This window comes from Podarcis erhardii, assembly GCF_964252035.2.
Source record: "Podarcis erhardii genome assembly, chromosome: 3".
In the NCBI taxonomy this organism is placed as follows: Eukaryota; Metazoa; Chordata; class Lepidosauria; order Squamata; family Lacertidae; genus Podarcis; species Podarcis erhardii.
In genome coordinates, this window is record NC_138507.1 from 78,106,282 (window position 1) to 78,123,605 (window position 17,324).

Below are 17,324 nucleotides of genomic sequence, written 5' to 3' on the forward strand. Positions count from 1 at the left end.
TTCTGGGTTAGCGAAGTCTGTAACCTGAAGTGTATGTAACCTGAAGCATCACTGTAAACAATCATCGGCTTGGGGGAGAAGCCTCAAAATGAAGAAGACTCACCCCATCTACTGATGAACTGTAGTATTACAATAATTTAATCTTTGGTGTTTGAAAATATAATGAGATAGGAAAATGTGGGGTGACAATTGTTTGGTTGGTACTCTTGCACTCATACATACAATTCTAGATTAAAGTCAAGGCCTTGTGTGTTTTCTGATTCCAGGTTTCAAGAGTGACATTTAGACTGCGTACTCCTATTTACTCTGCATCTAATGCACTTCCACTGCTGGTTTGGGAGTGGTGTACACATGATAGACACATGATGATGTGGTGTACGCAATCCATATCTGTCAAATCAGAGGGAAGCTGGTTCGAGGGAAGCAGCGTATTTATCAAGATACAGGACTGAGATGGACTGTGGCGAATATCATGTGTACATGTCTTGAATAATCAATGGTGGGAGCACACTGTAGCCAGAGTAAGAGGTAATATGTACACAGACTGTGATTAGATGTGTTCCCCGCCCCCAACAAACTTTGATCCAATTTTTTTGATCCACAGAACAGCCTCAATGCATTGTAAAACTTGTCTTTAAACACAGTAATGGTCTAAAACACAGCTAGGCCATTCTTCTCAATTCAGGTCAAAGCTGACCTGGGGGGGGGGGAGGTGCATGAAAACACAGTATTCTATAACACATGCCTAAGGATGTGACCTCTCCCCAGCCCCACCCATTATATATTGTTGAATGTAGTTAATATATATTCTCTGAGTGGGTCCCAATAAAGGGTAGAACTAGATTTGTGGCTAATGATGTATGTTTATTGCTTCCTCAACCAGCAATAGGGGTTCACTGGTTGCAGAGGAAACAGTAGTAATCCATAGTAGGGGAAGCAGAATTCCCTGTTCTGAAAAGTCTAATTTGTGTTCCATTTTTGTTTTTTAAACATCATGTTTCTAGCACATGGTCTGGCCATTAGTAGCTGGACTGAAAGGAGGACCCAGCCATTCATCATAGCCTCCATCACAGTGGTGCTCGCAAGTGGCTATGTAGTTTCTATATGGATCTGAGGGGATTTTGTGCGTGCTTGTGGACGGTGTGTATAGGGCTGGGGAGTATAAATAGAAGGGGGAAATGTGTGTGTAGATGGATGGGGTATGTGTCTGTGGTAGAATGAAGGGAGGGGCAGCTTATAGACTATTCTAGCCCCCCCCCCCACATGTGCTACCTGAGGCAGTCACTGTATATAATAGTAAAAACCAACCCTGCCACCCTGAAGGACTGAGTGCAAAGCTTCCACACCAGAAACTGCAGGTTCCAGTTATAACCTCTGAATACCAAACCCGTCCAACATTTCAGGCAACTCTCACACCAAAGATCATGGCCTGAGGATGTGATCTCTACCCTGCCTCCACCCATTGCATATTGAATGTTCTTCAGTAGCCAGACTGGCCTTATTGCCTTAAAAACAAAGTAAGTTTCTCTCTCTCTCTCTCTCTCTCTCTCTCTCTCTCTCTGTGTGTGTGTGTGTGTGTGTGTGTATTACAGTGGTACCTTGGGTTAAGAACTTAATTCGTTCCGGAGGTCCGTTCTTAACCTGAAACTGTTCTTAACCTGAGGTACCACTTTAGCTAATGGGGCCTCCCACTGCCACCACGCAATTTCTGTTTTCATCCTGAAGCACTATTTCTGGGTTAGCGGAGTCTGTAACCTGAAGCGTATGTAACCTGAGGCACCACTGTATTATGTATTTTATTGATTAACTACATTTGTAGTTAAAATATATTCTCTGGGTAGGTCCCCAAAAATAAAATTCTAAAATCCAGCATTCCTCTTCTCCCAGGACTTTGGTTATTTAAACAATATATAGTACTACCTTTTAAACTGTACGGGGGGGGTGTTATTGTTTTCGTTTGCTATTATGGTGAATCTCCCTGTGATCTTTTGATGAAGCATTGTGGGCGGGGGTGGGGGGTTTGCAGACTGAGGTGAGGGCCAGTGCCCCTTTTGCCCTAGTGGACCAGCCTGTGCTGTTTGGGAGGACGGACTGGGGCGGGGAGGCTAGGGGTGGCAGTGGTGGTGGAAAAAGTCTTAACCGGACGCCCAAAAGACCATCACGCACTTTAATCTCAGTGGAGCCGATCGTAATAACTGTAACTCAAACACATTCAGCGACGTTTACTAACTGGGTAGGTAGCTGCGGGGATGCGGGGGTACGAAGTGCACCTGTTTGCATTGCCTGCGAAAAAGCAAAACGCAAAATTTTCTCCAAAAAGCAAAACAGTGGTTTGCCAGAGAGAGGAAGGGAAGGGACCAAAAAAAGTGAAGACTTATTCTAGGTCAATAGACAGAACTGGAGATTGGAAATGCTCCTCTTTGTAGAAATGGAGAGAGATCGTAGTACTGTTGGAAACAACCCACGAGTGACTTTTCCTGCAGAATCCCATTAAAACGGAACAGGAGCTTGAATGGGATGAAAATATAGTCATATAAGAAGTTATAATATTTTTTCTCCAAGAACTGAATTTTAGTAGATGCAGTTTAGGGCGTCTTCCACCCTCCCCCTTCTCTCGTCGCACTGTCATTAATACGACACAGACAGGCATGAAAACAAAGTCAATAATACACAAATATTAGCCTGATGTAGTCAACTGAAGGAAATCAACCGTGCTGGAGGTGCAGCCACACTTTCCTAACAGTCCCTATAACTAGTCATCGTAGAAGATTATAAAACAGCTGGAGGGCCAAGTTTGGCCATGCCTGAATATAAGGGATGACACGATTGGCTAAAGCGGGTGAGAGTCGGGAGTCTTGGGGATTTAGTTAAAGACCCTCTCTAATCATTCGACCACTCCGGGTGAGATGATGGTCCTTTAAGGGGAGGAGGAGCTAAGTGGCTGACGTCATTATGCTGTATGTGATCCAGGAAATAGAAGAATCCCGAGGAACCATTTTAAACAGTGCGAGGAGTTTCAATGGCGTGAACAACATCAAGAGCCGAGCGCTTCCGATGGATACGGGTTTATAAAGGTAAGAGGAAGATGCACATAATCCCAAGTAAAGTGAGGAAACTGAGAGTATTCACTCCAAACCTTAAGAATTGCGCGTAGTGTTGTGGAAACGAGATATTATTATATTTTTTGGTGGCAGAGTTTTGTGTGTTTCTATAAACATGAGTGCGTGCTTTAAAAGAGTACCTCAAATCCAGCAAAAGTTAAATCCGTGTCTCTAGGAAGTGCTGCAATTTATTTACTTTGTACTTCTAAGGAGTTCATTTACACATTACTTTTGCAGTTACTCTCCAATATATTTCTCAAGCTGAAACCCTGTTGTTTTATCTGAAGATCTTAAATATGAAGATCTTAAATAGATCTTAAATATACATTTGTTGATAAAAGCTCCATTGAAATATGTTGAACTTTCTTCGGAGGAGATTCAGGATAGAGTTGATAGGGTGCAATTCAAAAGCCACTCATAAATGCTGTGGTAGCATTTCTGCCATTGGATGGTTGTAAGAAGGTAAAGGTACCCCTGCCCGTACGGGCCAGTCTTGCCAGACTCTAGGGTTGTGCGCTCATCTCACTCTATAGGCCGGGAGCCAGCGCTGTCCGGAGACACTTCTGGGTCACGTGGCCAGCATGACACGGAACGCCGTTTACCTTCCCGCTGGTAAGCAGTCCCTATTTATCTACTTGCACCCGGGGGTGCTTTCGAACTGCTAGGTTGGCAGGTGCTGGGACCGAAAGACGGGAGCACACCCCGCCGCAGGGATTCGAACCGCTGACCATGCGATCGGCAAGTCCTAGGCGCTGAGGTTTTACCCACAGCGCCACCCGCGTCCCTATTGGATGGTTGACTTTACACTATTTTAGTATCCTCATTACAGCTATTGATTTCAGTGGAGCCTAATTCTGAATAAATGTTTTTCTGTGTAACTGTGCTGATTTGATCTGTTCAAGCTAAAGAACTTTTGCTGGTAACAAGATACAGTATTAGACTGCTTATCCATGACTTGAGCTATTATGTTTTCCCATCCTGGTAATCCTCTTCCAGAAAAGATGCAGAAGTACAATAAAGATATATTTGTGTTTTGGCTACCTCTGCATTTCAAAGTGTTTGCTTAAAACTGATGGTGTGAATAAGATAAATAAGGATTTGCAAATGTGCATCATACAGGCATACTTGTCAGGAAGCTATTATTGGATGCAGTTTGTTGTACTATATACTATGTAGCCAAAGACACCCACAACTGGAGGCTCCAATTAGCAAATGATGATTAGCGCACCTCACTTGCCTCGCTAAAGGTTGGAATGGCTCTGCCCTGAACTCCCCTTCTCAATATTCACAAGTTGGACTTTGACCTTTCATCTGCTTTCCCTGAGAATGATGTGCATGCCTTGTGATATGTTACTTCATACCATTACTTCCTAAAACAGCTCTGCAGTTTCCACTGGAATGATATATACTGCTTCTCTGTTTCCTAGCCAAACATTCTCTATGTAATGTGTGAAATGGTCATTAGGGAGAGTACAGACTTCAGTGACGGTCCCTATATAGACATCAGAAAGACCCAAATTATGAAAAGTACACTGGTACCTCGGGTTAAGTACTTAATTCATTCCGGAGGTCCGTACTTAACCTGAAACTGTTCTTAACCTGAAGCACCACTTTAGCTAATGGGGCCTCCTGCTGCTGCTACGCCGCCGGAGCATGATTTCTGTTCTCATCCTGAAGCAAAGTTCTTAACCCGAGGTACTATTTCTGGGTTAGCGGAGTCTGTAACCTGAAGTGTATGTAACCTGAAGCATATGTAACCTGAGGTACCACTGCACTATATTGTACTCAAGGAACATATATAAAAGGGTAATATGGTGCACATAGGACGTTGTGCAATATACGTACACAATGGAATGTTGATCATTCCTCTAGCCAGTTGACCATGGTAGGCATTCGGAAGCTTCTTGATTTAAATAGGCATGGGATTTCTCCTGAACACATCTGAATCCTTGTGCTGGAGCAATACCCCTGGTTACTGGGCATTTCAGGCCTCTGAAGGACGGCCTACTACCCTATAACTTGTGCACATACTGAAATTGACAGCTGAGACCTTATCTTCGTACCCCCCATGTTCAAGAGAGTACAGGGCCTTTTCTGTTATGGTGCTCCAATTGTGGAATGCTATCTCCAAAAATATTCTTTTTGCACCCATTTAACTTGTGCTCTATGGTTTTAGTTTCAGGAGCTGTTTATTGCCATTCAAGACCCACACAGTGGGTCCTACAGAGCCTGAAGACTTCCTTCGATTAGAGGACAGAAAAATGATGTCCCTGGACAATTTTCAAAAGACAGTCCAGAACCCGGTAACTATCTCCTGTTCATCTTCTTTCCTTTTGACACCTGTAGATTTTGTCATTTCACCTTAAAGAAAGCTTGTTTTACAGTAAAAGTGAAGTGAAATTTTAGAGAACTAGGCCAAAGACAAAGTGGATGAAGAGAAAGAAGGGCTGGCAGAAGTATAGTGTCCCATGTGATTGTGGGCTGAGAGGAGAAGCTAATGGCCAGGGTGAAGGCTGATAGCAGCAAGTTTAATTAGAAGGAAGCCCCATGGGTTCAAAGTTACTTCCTAGTATTTAGGCTTGCAGCTAGAGGAGTGTGGACAAGTAGTTCTCAGAGCTCTGTGTGTACATCTATCTTTTTGGAGAAGAAAGGCACATAGGTGAGGATTAGAAATCTAGTCCAAATTAATTTGATGGCTGCTCTTTGTCCTGGGACTTATCTAGGTCCCAATCCCATGTTGTATATCAGGGGTGTCCAGCAGGTCAATTGTGATCTACTGGTAGATCCCCGGGAGGTCTTGGTAGATCGCTGGGTCCCTTTCCTTAGTGTTGGTAAAATAGAATCCGGTACCGCCCTCCATTGTTGCATGATCTGCAGAACGGAAGACAGAGTTTACTCAGCAAGTAAACTATTTCTCCCTTGAGCTTAGGCTTGAATTCACAAAAATTTGTGCTTTCCTCCTACCTAAAAAAAGCTCAACAACATGTAGCTGAAAAAGGGGGTAGATCACTGCCAGTTTTTAATTCTGTGAGTAGATCACAGTCTCTTGGGAGTTGGCCACCCCTGCTGTATATGGATAATGCACCCACCAGTTCCTAGAAATGATTTCTTGTTTTACACCGGTCAGTTCAAACAAATAAGTATGCCAGCTGCCTTAGACTGTGTCCCAGCAAAGAGTTTCTCTGAATTGGCGAAACTAGTAGATCTTGCAAATTATGACCCCCCCGCCCCAAATAAAAATTGTTCAAAATTTGCTTTTGTTGAATCCTAGTTCGTGAAATACAGGAAAGGTTAATAATGTAAATAAACTATGTATAAATTTCATTTTTATTCTTCTCAGGCCTGAAGCATAATAATTCCATTTCCCTCTCCTTTTTATAGAGTATTCCATATGCTGGGACTATAATTGGGGGTCTTTTGCCTGGAGAGCTTGTGGTCATACGTGGGTCCGTCCCAGAAGGTGCAGAAAGGTAAGAGTTCAAATAAGATCTTTATAAATAGTCCTCTGGTAGGTGATGGTAGAAGGCAAGCACACAAAGAAATGACAGCAGAACACGTTCCCTCACATATTGAAATGGTTGCATCAAATACGTATGAAATTAAAGCTTTTGAGAAGTGTTACAAATTGCTGGAAGCACTTGCTGCTTCTGCATCATAGGTTTTCTGGTGGAAGCGATAGTGTTGTGAAATTACTCCCCAGAAATAATTTCAGATAATGCATGGCTTGGGAAAGTAATTGGCTTCTGCTCCTAAGATCTGAACACTAAATGAAGGTCATGATAAAGTGAATATGCAAGAAGTCTGGCTTATGCAATGACTTGAAATGTATGCGTATATTAAATAATGTTTTTAAATGTTCACTAGATTTTTTGGGGGGTGGGGGGAGTATTTCTGGTACAGTCATACCTCGGGTTGAATACGCTTCGAGTTGAGCGCGTTTGAGTTGCGCTCCTCGGCAACCCGGAAGTAACGGAGCACATTACTTCCGGGTTTCGCCGCTTGCGCATGCGCAGACACTCAAAATGATGTCACGCGCAGAAGCGGCTAAAAGCGATGCACACGTGCGCATTCGCGCCGTTGCTAGTTACGTTTAATTCTAGATGCGAACGGGGCTCTGGAACGGATCCCGTTCGTATCTAGAGGTACCACTGTAATTGCTAGTGACCTGTGCCATAGCCATGAACATACCCACTTAAAAATAATAATAATAATAATGGCTTTCATTACATTTATGACATGGACATATATAGACTACAAAGAGCCTTTCTGTATTTCATACACCATCTTTAGTATCAGAAGTTGAAAAGTGCAACTGATGCTTGTGTGCTTATCTTGCTGAGAGTAGTTTGGTATCTTCAGCTGTGAGTCCAGTGACCAAGCTACGGCTAAGCCCTCTGCCAATGTGACTGTTGCCATGAGCGTGAGCCAAACTAAGAGTTAGGTGCTCCTATTATCTAGCTCAATTTTCTGGATTCATATAGCAGACATAGAATATAGAGCAAGCATCCTATTCTCACAGGTAGCAATTATGCACTTGACCTCTCCTGCCTTAGATAGTTGTTGCATGTTGCTTATGGGAAGGTTGAATTGACCGATGTGTTTCAATTTACTGCCAGGTTCCAGATAGACTTCCAGTGTGGCAATAGCACAAAACCTCGGGCTGATGTAGCTTTTCATTTCAACCCCCGCTTCAAGAAATCTGGTTGCATCGTTTGCAATACCCTACAGAATGAAAGATGGGGCTGGGAAGAGATAACTCACGCCATGCCTTTTGGAAAAGGAAAGCCATTTGAGATTGTTTTTATGGTTCTGCATGATAAATTCCAGGTGAGTTATTAGAAGCTGATTACTTACTTACTTACTTAGCCAATCTGTCATGCCCAAAAGCACAGAGGGTGCAATCCAGCCAAAATCAGGCATTGACGTCACACTGGTTTCAACAGGATTTAAGAGCTTAACTCTCCCACTGAAATTAGTAGAACTTAAGAAGTGCTTAATTTTTCCTGAATTGCTTCATTTCAAATAACTTGAGTGTTTGTGGATCAGTGCTCTTTATAGCCACTGCAGGGTTTAATTTTTGTTTTTGTTTTGCTTCTAGATGAAGTTGTGTTGATCTGAATAAAACATACTGTCATAGTAAATTATAGAGTTGTAAAACATGATAGAAAAAGAGAATGGTATCACTGTTTCTTGACAAGGGGTAAGCCATGCAGACAAGTTGCATCGTACAGAATAGGTCAGGATGGCACTCTTACCTGTTGGTCTAAGAAGCATGCAACTAGGAGGAAGAGGTTTTCCATTTCCTGCAAGGATCCACTCTTTCCCGTCTTACATGTAGAAAACTACTGGTTTAATAGTAGTCCATAGGTTCCAGTAAACCAGAGAGACAAGAAGTGGGAGGCAGCAATGGTTAATGAACCAACACTTGCTAGTAAGATTGTATTCAAGCATCAAAAAACTACATTTGGAGTTGAATGCAACTAACGACAAATATTTCTGCTCACAATGTGTCTCCTATTCTCACAATTTGCCATTAGCTGTCTTCTTACCAGCACACCTGTCACTTTTTTTATTTTAAAGGCAGTGTTGAAGAAATTGTTCACCCATTTTTCATGAACGCATAATTCCTTCTCTTAAAAACTGCATGATCAGGGTTTTTTGTTAACATTAACAAATGCTGCAGTGGCGCCCATACATCTGCCTGATAAATTGGATGCGGTATACTGCCAAAAGGGAGGGAGAAAATGTGAAGATGATAAAGTGTCTGAGTTTCGTGAAGTAACCAGGGTTTTAGCTTTTGCTGGCAGCTGTAATTCATAAGCTGTTTGGGTGAATGGGTGCAGTGGTGATATTCTCAAGCTCGGGTGGGGATTACAAAGAAAGAGAAAAGTGCCAATAGCAAAGGAAGCAGCCAAAAAGAGAAATGGACAATTTTCGTTAGCTGAAAATAACAGCAGACCTTTGCAGAGCTGCAGTAAGATAGATGTCATTCCATGACAAAATCAGGACACGAAGCTCAAAACCTGGGGGATACAGTTCTGATTTATTGCACTTCCACCTTGTGCAATTAGTACATGGAAAGATACTAGTTGTGTGCGGACACAATTTTAGAAGACAGATTGTCCTTCCAGCTTTTGGGTTTGTGTTGTCCTTGGGACTCACTGCTGACAACTCAATAACTTACATGCCAGGCTTCCAGAGCATGCAGACCAACCATTTTGAGGCAGTTGAATAAGAGAATATTGTGAAAAAATGCATCTAGGCGCCTTATTTGTTTTCAGAAATGTGAAAATGAGAAACTGCCAACATCTTTGTTGGAAGCCAGTTGCATGCCAAAAGAACTTAAACTAAGATGCATTTGTTCGGATGATAGCTTATTTTCATCACAACTGTGTGAAATAGCTGTGTGTTTTTGTTTCTATTTTTTCCTAGGTATCTGTAAATGGAAAGCACTTGTTGATCTACAAGCATAGGCTTAACCTTGAAAAAATAGATACAATTGGAATATATGGAAATGTGCAAGTCAATATGATAGGATTTGTGTTAAATGCGGTAAGTTATTAAATAACTCAGCAACTTATTTAGGGATTGCATAGATAGATAGATAGATAGATAGATAGATAGATAGATAGATAGATAGTAAGTATTAAGCTTATCTTACCCTTCCTCCAAGGTGATACATATTATTTATTTCCCACCCCCATTTTTCCTCGTCACAACTCTGTTAAGTAGGTTGGGTTGAAAGCTAGTGATTGGCCTAATGTCATTTGGTGAGCTTCATGGCCAAGTGTGCATCTGAACATGAGTCCCCCCAAATTCACTCCAATACTCTAACCACTGCATCAAAATGGCTCCACATTGCCTGTCTATATTACAGACATTTTTCTGCTGCTTGCAATTTCATGCTGCGGTGGAACACGTAAAGAGCAGCTATGGATAGGTCAGAATAGATCTGCTGGTGTGCTTCACTCTCAGCTAGGAAGGGGAGAAAATATTGCCTGCAGCAGCAGTGTGTGATTTTTGACAGAGGAATTGCCCAGTGACTTGGGCAGTGAGAAATATTGTACCCTGAGCACAGTATTTATATAACTACTAACATGAACAGTTTGGGGCCTAATGTGTCTGCATGATGCCATCATATTGCCTATGGAGAGTCCAGAAATAATGAAAAGCCTGTGTTGCTTTGGAAAAAGTGATTCCACATTCTCTCCACACAAATTGGTATATCACTGAAGTGGCAGATATCCTTGCAATGCATTAGTCAGTCTACCTCATTTGACTTCGTGCCTCTGTGGTGACCTTCTATAGAAGAAGTTGTGCGATCTGCCACTGCTGGATCATCACTACCTTGCTAATGTGTTTGAGGACCATCTTAATAAAGCAGGGGTGAGAAATCTGTGACCCTCTAGATCAGGCATAGGCAAACTCGACCCTCCAGATGTTTTGGAACTACAACTCCCATCATCCCTGGCTAACAGGACCAGTGGTCAGGGATGATGGGAGTTGTAGTCCCAAAACATCTGGAGGGCCGCGTTTGCCTATGCCTGATCTAGATGTTGCTGAACTCCAGCTCCCGTCAGCCCCAGCCAGCATGGTCGGTGGTCAGGGATGTAGGATGTTTAATCCAACAACTTCTAGAGGGTCGCAAATTCCCACCCTGGTTTTAAAGCAAGAAAAACCATCCCTCCTTCAACAGCTTGCTGATGAAACATTCACAGTTAGAAAGATATTCAGAGATGGCAGTTCATTATGTGAGTTCTCTGTGACCTATGAGTGTTGATCTCTCAACCTGTCTTTTCTCTGCAGTCTTTGCAAGGCTCTCAGCCATCCTTGCTAGGGGCAACAAAGACAAACGCAGGAAATGTAGGTATTCTTCTTATCTGGCTGGGTTCACAGCTTTGTTCTTCTTAGGTTATAGCAAAGTCTTTCTCTTTCCAGCAGGAAGAAGTCCCTGATGCGTCACAGTTTGTAAGTATCAGTTGGCATGTAAACCACATTTGGAACACAATGCAAGAGTTATTAGGGAGTAGGCACAGATGAGCTTTTTCACATGACCCCTTGATGCAGAATTGTGTAGCATTATTCTTGTTTAAGAACGTGGGTGGCGCTGTGGGTAAAACCTCAGCGCCTAGGACTTGTCAATCGCATGGTCGGCGGTTCGAGTCCCCGCGGCGGGGTGCACTCCTGTTGCTCGGTCCCAGCGCCTGCCAACCTAGCAGTTCGAAAGCACCTCCGGGTGCAAGTAGATAAATGGGGACAGCTTACCAGCAGGAAGGTAAACGGCGTTCCATATGCTGCGCTGGCTCGCCAGATGCAGCTTGTCACGCTGGCCACGTGACCCGGAAGTGTCTGCGGACAGCGCTGGCTCCCGGCCTATAGAGTGAGATGAGCGCACAACCCTAGAGTCTGGCAAGACTGGCCCGTATGGGCAGGGGTACCTTTACCTTTACCTTATTCTTGTTTAAGTGGCCATTCATTTTGAAATAATTTTTGTAAGGTAAAGTCTTGTCTCTCCATCCCTTCACTATTTGCTAGGGTATTAATGAGAGAGTGTACACTTGATAAATTTATCCTTATTCTTCAAGCCATGTTATGCAACTGTATTTTTCCATGGCTACCCCAGTTGATTTCCTGCAGTAAACATGCAATATGTGTGTCTTTCTCACCATCATAGGACATGTGATGGGAAGCACTGTTTGGCTGCAGTTTCCCACTCTGCATTCCTCTTCCCATGTTTACTGCGGGAGCTACAGTTGCACCTGATGGAATTGTGATTGCCACTTAAAGTTTGAATAAATCTTGTAGGAGAGTACCTCATTAAAAACACCAGTGAACGTAAGGTTTGATGTAAACCACTTGGAGGGTTTTGTAGACTAAGCAGTATATAATCTTTAAAGAAAATCAATAAGGAAATGAGAGGAAAAGCTGAGGAATTAGTAAAAGGAGAAATTTATTCTCAAAATAAAGAGGAGCAGTCCAAATGGTTTCTGAACCTGTTTTATGTTTGCTTGTCATCCAAAAATGGAATGAACAGTGCGGCAGGTGTAAAAACTAACTGATCACAGGATTCATGTTTCCAGAGAATCATTTCAGTCCATTCATTTTGGAATAATAATTCTAAGCGTGGTTACATTTTCAGGTAGTTCCTTACATTGCACGACTTCATTCTCCTCTTGAGCCTGGGCGAACAATTGTCGTAAAAGGAGAAATTAATGAAAAAGCAAATGGGTTAGTAAAATCAGAGTGGCATTTGTCATTTTTCTTAGGCTGTTTTAACATGCTGTTGTTTTTGGTCTCTTTCTCTCTGTGTATTTAGAATACACTAATAGCATAATCCAAAGTACAGTGGTGCCTCGCAAGACGAAATTAATTTGTTCCACGAGTCTCTTTGTCTTGCGGTTTTTTCGTCTTGCGAAGCACTCCTATTAGCGGCTTAGCGGCTATTAGCGGCTTAGAAAAAGGGGGTGGGTGGGAAAAAACTCGCAAGAACTTGCAAGACGTTTTCGTCTTGCGAAGCAAGCCCATAGGGAAATTCGTCTTGCGAAGCACCTCAAAAGACGGAAAACTCTTTTTGTCTTGCGAGGCATTCATCTTGCGGGGCACCACTGTATCATGACTAAGTTCTTCTCGGAAGTATTAAGAATCAGAAACCTACATGCTCTGGATAAAACATAGCAACCGCCTTGGAACCCTTTCACTGTATTTTTGATTTATTTTGCTTTTGAAAATGTTTTTGTTGGTGTGTGTAAATAAAAGAAGTCATTAAAAAAATTGCAAGTTCTTTGTTGTCACTGATTGTTGTAAATCATAATAGCAGTACTTTCTGACTTCTTTCAGTAATTCCCACCACTGTCCAGTATGATAGCGATGCTGCAGTAGCTTAACATTACTATTTTGTTCACAGCTTTGCCATTAACCTTAAAGCCAGTGACTCAGATGACATTGCTCTGCATCTGAATCCCCGAATAAGAGATAAAGCTTTTGTGAGAAATTCCTACCTGGACAGCAGCTGGGGAGAAGAAGAAAAGCAGATCCCTCATTTTCCTTTTGCTCCAGGAATGTACTTTGAGGTAACTAATTAAACAAATACAGACCAGCAGTGATCTGCCGCAATATGTGCAATGCAGACGTTTGCTGGGGATGAAAAAATGGTGTTCGACTGGGTAGAGGAGAATATGGTGTAACATTAGTTCTCCCACAGAGACTAAACTCTGGCCCTCTGAAATGTTTTTGGATTTAAAGTCCCATCATCAGTGACCATCCTGTTGGTGGGAGCTGGAATCCCAACAGTTCTAGACAGTTATGAGTACTTTCTACCATATTTCTTTCTCTGGAGCATGTACCATGGACATGCAGAATTTGGTAGCTGATTATCATAGATGGCAGGGACATGTTTGAAGTCGCAGGACAATTCAAGTAGAAATACACTATGCCCAGTGACTCAGGCAAGAATGGTGATGTTTTGGAATCTATACCTCCTTTGCCCAGATCATGGAATATTTTTGTAAGGACTGAACTGTGATAGGATGACTAGACTCTCACCACAGATTTCTGCCAGCCTCGGTCTGTGCATCAACTTAATACAGCACAAACAGCTGTTTATGTCACAGCAGTTGAAGCAGTGTGGCAGATAGGACCTTTGTCGCATATTCCCTTCCCCTTGCCTGCAAGGCTGCTAGGTACCTCACAGGTGGAGCACAAGGAGAGGTTGTAGCTTCAGCACACAGCATCCTATAGTCTTAAAAGTTTCTATTTCTAAGCATGTTCCGAAACTATTTGAATATTACGGTTGCGAACTATCCTACCTTGTAAATGATTCCTCAAACATGGCCATCCTTAGTTGTTGGGTAGGTTGTAGCCTTCGCCTTGCAGATGCTCCTATCTTACGCACCCCATAACTTTGAATGTTTTTAATTTAACTAAGGATGTCAAATGTCTTTAACTTTCAGTTGATAATACTCTGCAAGGCCCATCAGTACAACATTGCCATCAACGGTGTGCATGCCATAGAGTACAAACACCGGTTCAAACAACTTGGAAAGATCAGCATCCTGGAAATCCATGGGGACCTTCGACTGCTGGATGTGAGGAGCTGGTAACCGTGATGCAGTACTTGTGTGTTACTTTCAAAGTGATTTTAGAAAGGTCTCCTTGAATCCCTCCCTCTAATCTTGAGGGCACTGAGCAGCATTAAACTTGATCCATCTACCGCAGCAAAAAATACATATATACTGGATGCAGGTTGCTTACAAAAACCTTTCTGTGTTTGTCCATGGAAATCAACTGACATAATATCTAAAAACTAACCATAGCTTGCAGAATAAACCTACTGTTGATTCACAGTGCAATGTTAAGTTATAAATAGTTACCAGCTGCTGTTACTAAAATTGTGTATGCTAAATTCAACTAGTGAATTTGAAGACTATATTGTTAAGCTAACTCTGCTGCTGGTAATGGAAGGTACAGCAGATTCAAAAGAACTCTTATGTTCTTACCTTTCTCATGCTTTTAGAAGATTTCTAGAAATTATAACCAGTATATACTCTCAACTGGTTGCACTGTACTGGAAAATACATATTCTCATGAAGGGCACCATTAGTAGTCTCAATGGTTGGAGGTGTCTTTCTTCACAAAAACATGACTAAAATGGAGAAGTTCCTATTTTGTTGTACCAGATAAGTGTTTGGGGTTTAGGGCTAGGGGTTAGAGACAAAGGGTCCATTTCTCTCTCTCAGCTGAATAGCTCTGAAGGGCGCAGAATTAAAAATTTACTTCTGTGAAGCTATGTAGAGAAAATTAGATACAATGACTTCCAAAATTCTTTGTCTTTTTAAAAAATGAACTATAATGACCTGCTGCAGTGGCAGGGAAACACTGGCCCTCCCAGCTGTTGTTGGACTTCATCTCAAGGCAGCATGGCCAATAGGAATGAGGAGGTATAGTCAAGCAAGTGGAGGCCCATGCATGCCCCTTCCCTGGTCTACTTGAAACCTTTTATTTAACAATGCCACCGGCAGAGATTAGGTCACTGAGAAATAAGCCCAAGTAGTGAGTGAAGTTTCCTCTTCAGCTCCACCAAGTTGGCAGAAGATTTTATTTAAACAGCTAGGCCGGGACAGTGTTAGTTTCCTCATAGGAGCTGAGGCAAGTGCTAGATTTACTGCAGAATTTAGATGAAGTTGCCTGTCAGCAGTAGGATGTGATACAGAAGAGTTTTTGCTTCAGGCACAAAGTTGGGTGATGTGTTTTCCCCTCACACTTTCCTAATGCGAAGAACGCATCCAGTTTACGCAAGCCAGAGAAAGGATAAATGCCAAGTGTCCAACCGTTTATAAATGAGTGTTTTTTAATATCACAATTCAGAGTGGAAAAAAATGTATACAATTAAAATTCTTGTTTAACATTAAAAAAATGTTCACCGTTTATGTTTAAATATTATTGAGAATGATGAAAAGAAAAAGACCATGGATAGTCTTAGAAGTAATTCTGCAGTGGTTCTCCAAGAATAACCTCAAGCTGCTGAATTGTCTTCTGGCACTGGTGTTCCACTTCTTCACATTCATCTGGAGAGGAGGGGGACAGACAAACAACAACATAGTAACTATGAAGTCACTGGCAAAAAGGAACTCAATAGTTTCATCCTCTATGAAACATTAAAACAGGAGTGAGCAGCTATCTCTGGCCCTCCCAAGTGCTGTTGGACTGCCACTCCTATCATTCCTGACCATTGGCCATGTTGATTGGGGCAGATGGGAATTGGGAGCCATTAACTTCCCTCCCCAATGAAAGAGGCTCTGGAAGCCTGTTAAGGGTGTGTTTAATTTATGCAACTGCAGCTGGCCAGTTGCCAAGCGCATGAAGTTTTCATCGTGTAAGTTAAATGCGCACAAGTTGACGAACGCTAAGCCAGGGATTGCGGTTCATTTCTTCCTAGTACTAGTGGGAGAAGGAAAACAGGCCATCAAGTCACGGCACAAACCACTGTGGAACCTCAATGTGCAAACAGACTCGAGCATTTTCTATTAGGGCATATGGACTATCCTGAACCCAACTGAGGAAGGGGGTGAAAAGTGCAGCAATGGCTTCATTTAAAGTAGACTCCCAAGCAGAAATTCTCACACTGACAATAATATACGCTACGTTACCTTCCATAAGCTCTGCCAAGAAAGGAATAGACTCGGGAAGTAGCACCATGTAGTTTTCTCTTATTTTTTGTGCAAGTTCTAGCAAAGTTAACAAGGCAGCAAATCGAACCTAAAGGAAAAAGAGAGCCGCCAGTAGTATCACAGTGGGGCATGTTACTGCATTCAAACACCAAACTTCTCCAGAGGAAATGCTAAGCATAACAAGTTTCTGTGCACAAATTCAGAATCACAGCTTTGCTGAAGTTATCATCCACCAGTCTGCTCCCTTACTTTAGTCACATGTTTTAGTAAATGTGTCCCACTGGCAGTTCAAGTTAAACCTACAAAGTTGTATCTAATGGTTGTGCAAGCAGCAGCAGAAAGCAGTTTGCAATAGCAATACTTCCCTCTACATGCACTTGAATTAAGTCTTCCACATGAAAAGCCTCTATAGACTGTAAACTGTTGCAGTGGCTCTGCAGTGCAGGCAGGGAACTGTCCGAAATCAGATTACATAACAATTGCATACCACTGACAGTCATCTGCCTTCTTAGTCACATCGGGGTGACTTAAATGGGATATTATTTTATGACCCAACTCCGCCACATACCTTGGGTGATGCATGCCTCATCTTCAGCAAAATCTGATAGTTCAGTGGCTTCCACAAAGAGTCATCTGCCATTGCAACTGCAAACTGAGCTATGCATGGGATCAAGTGAGTTGTCACTCTCTCCTGGAACCTCTCTTCTCCCCCAAGCATATTTTCCAGCTATTTAGAGAAAACAAATCACATGTACATAAAAGTGAAATAATTTATTTCCTTTTTTGTTTCAGACAGTTACAATATTATGATAGCTAGCTTCCCTAGATTCCTTGCCAGTCACCTACAGTTTCTAGAATCCTTTGACACCTCTTCCTTGAACTCTCTGTCAACTAATGCACCACCCCTGGCTGCATCTAACGGGAAGAAAAAATGGGACTAAGCAAGAACACTGTCATGGATTGGTTGAACGCAGAGGAATGGTGGGAGGAACCAGCTGGGGAACCCCCAAGAGAAGAGGGCTCAGAGCCAGGGAGAGTGGTGGTTGGACAACAATGA

The 17,324-nt window shown here is 42.4% G+C and overlaps 2 protein-coding genes across 6 annotated transcripts in view; one reads left to right on the forward strand and one right to left on the reverse strand.

Annotated features, from left to right (window-relative positions):
- Positions 1-2,953: 2,953 nt before the first annotated feature.
- Positions 2,954-15,524, forward strand: LGALS8 (galectin 8). 5 transcript variants are annotated; one of them, XM_081856386.1, is made up of 10 exons: positions 2,954-3,074; positions 5,278-5,404; positions 6,483-6,571; positions 7,718-7,928; positions 9,534-9,653; positions 10,908-10,964; positions 11,040-11,069; positions 12,241-12,329; positions 13,006-13,171; positions 14,051-15,524. In XM_081856386.1, exons 2-10 carry the CDS (start codon positions 5,363-5,365, stop codon positions 14,198-14,200), a joined length of 954 nt encoding a protein of 317 aa, XP_081712512.1. In that variant the 5' UTR covers positions 2,954-3,074; positions 5,278-5,362; the 3' UTR covers positions 14,201-15,524. The 5 variants fall into 5 exon arrangements, with proteins under 5 accessions (XP_081712512.1, XP_081712514.1, XP_081712515.1 ...); XM_081856388.1 differs by having other exon boundaries at positions 11,043-11,069; XM_081856387.1 differs by having other exon boundaries at positions 2,955-3,074; positions 5,284-5,404.
- HEATR1 (HEAT repeat containing 1) overlaps positions 15,430-17,324 on the reverse strand; it is a 40,189-nt gene continuing 38,294 nt past the window's right edge. Inside the window, exons 43-45 of the mRNA XM_081856403.1 lie at positions 16,836-16,994; positions 16,247-16,355; positions 15,430-15,664 (exon numbers count right to left, since the gene is read on the reverse strand). Coding sequence (XP_081712529.1) covers positions 15,576-15,664; positions 16,247-16,355; positions 16,836-16,994 — 357 coding nt within the window. The 3' untranslated portion in view covers positions 15,430-15,575. The remainder of the gene's footprint in view (positions 15,665-16,246; positions 16,356-16,835; positions 16,995-17,324) is intronic.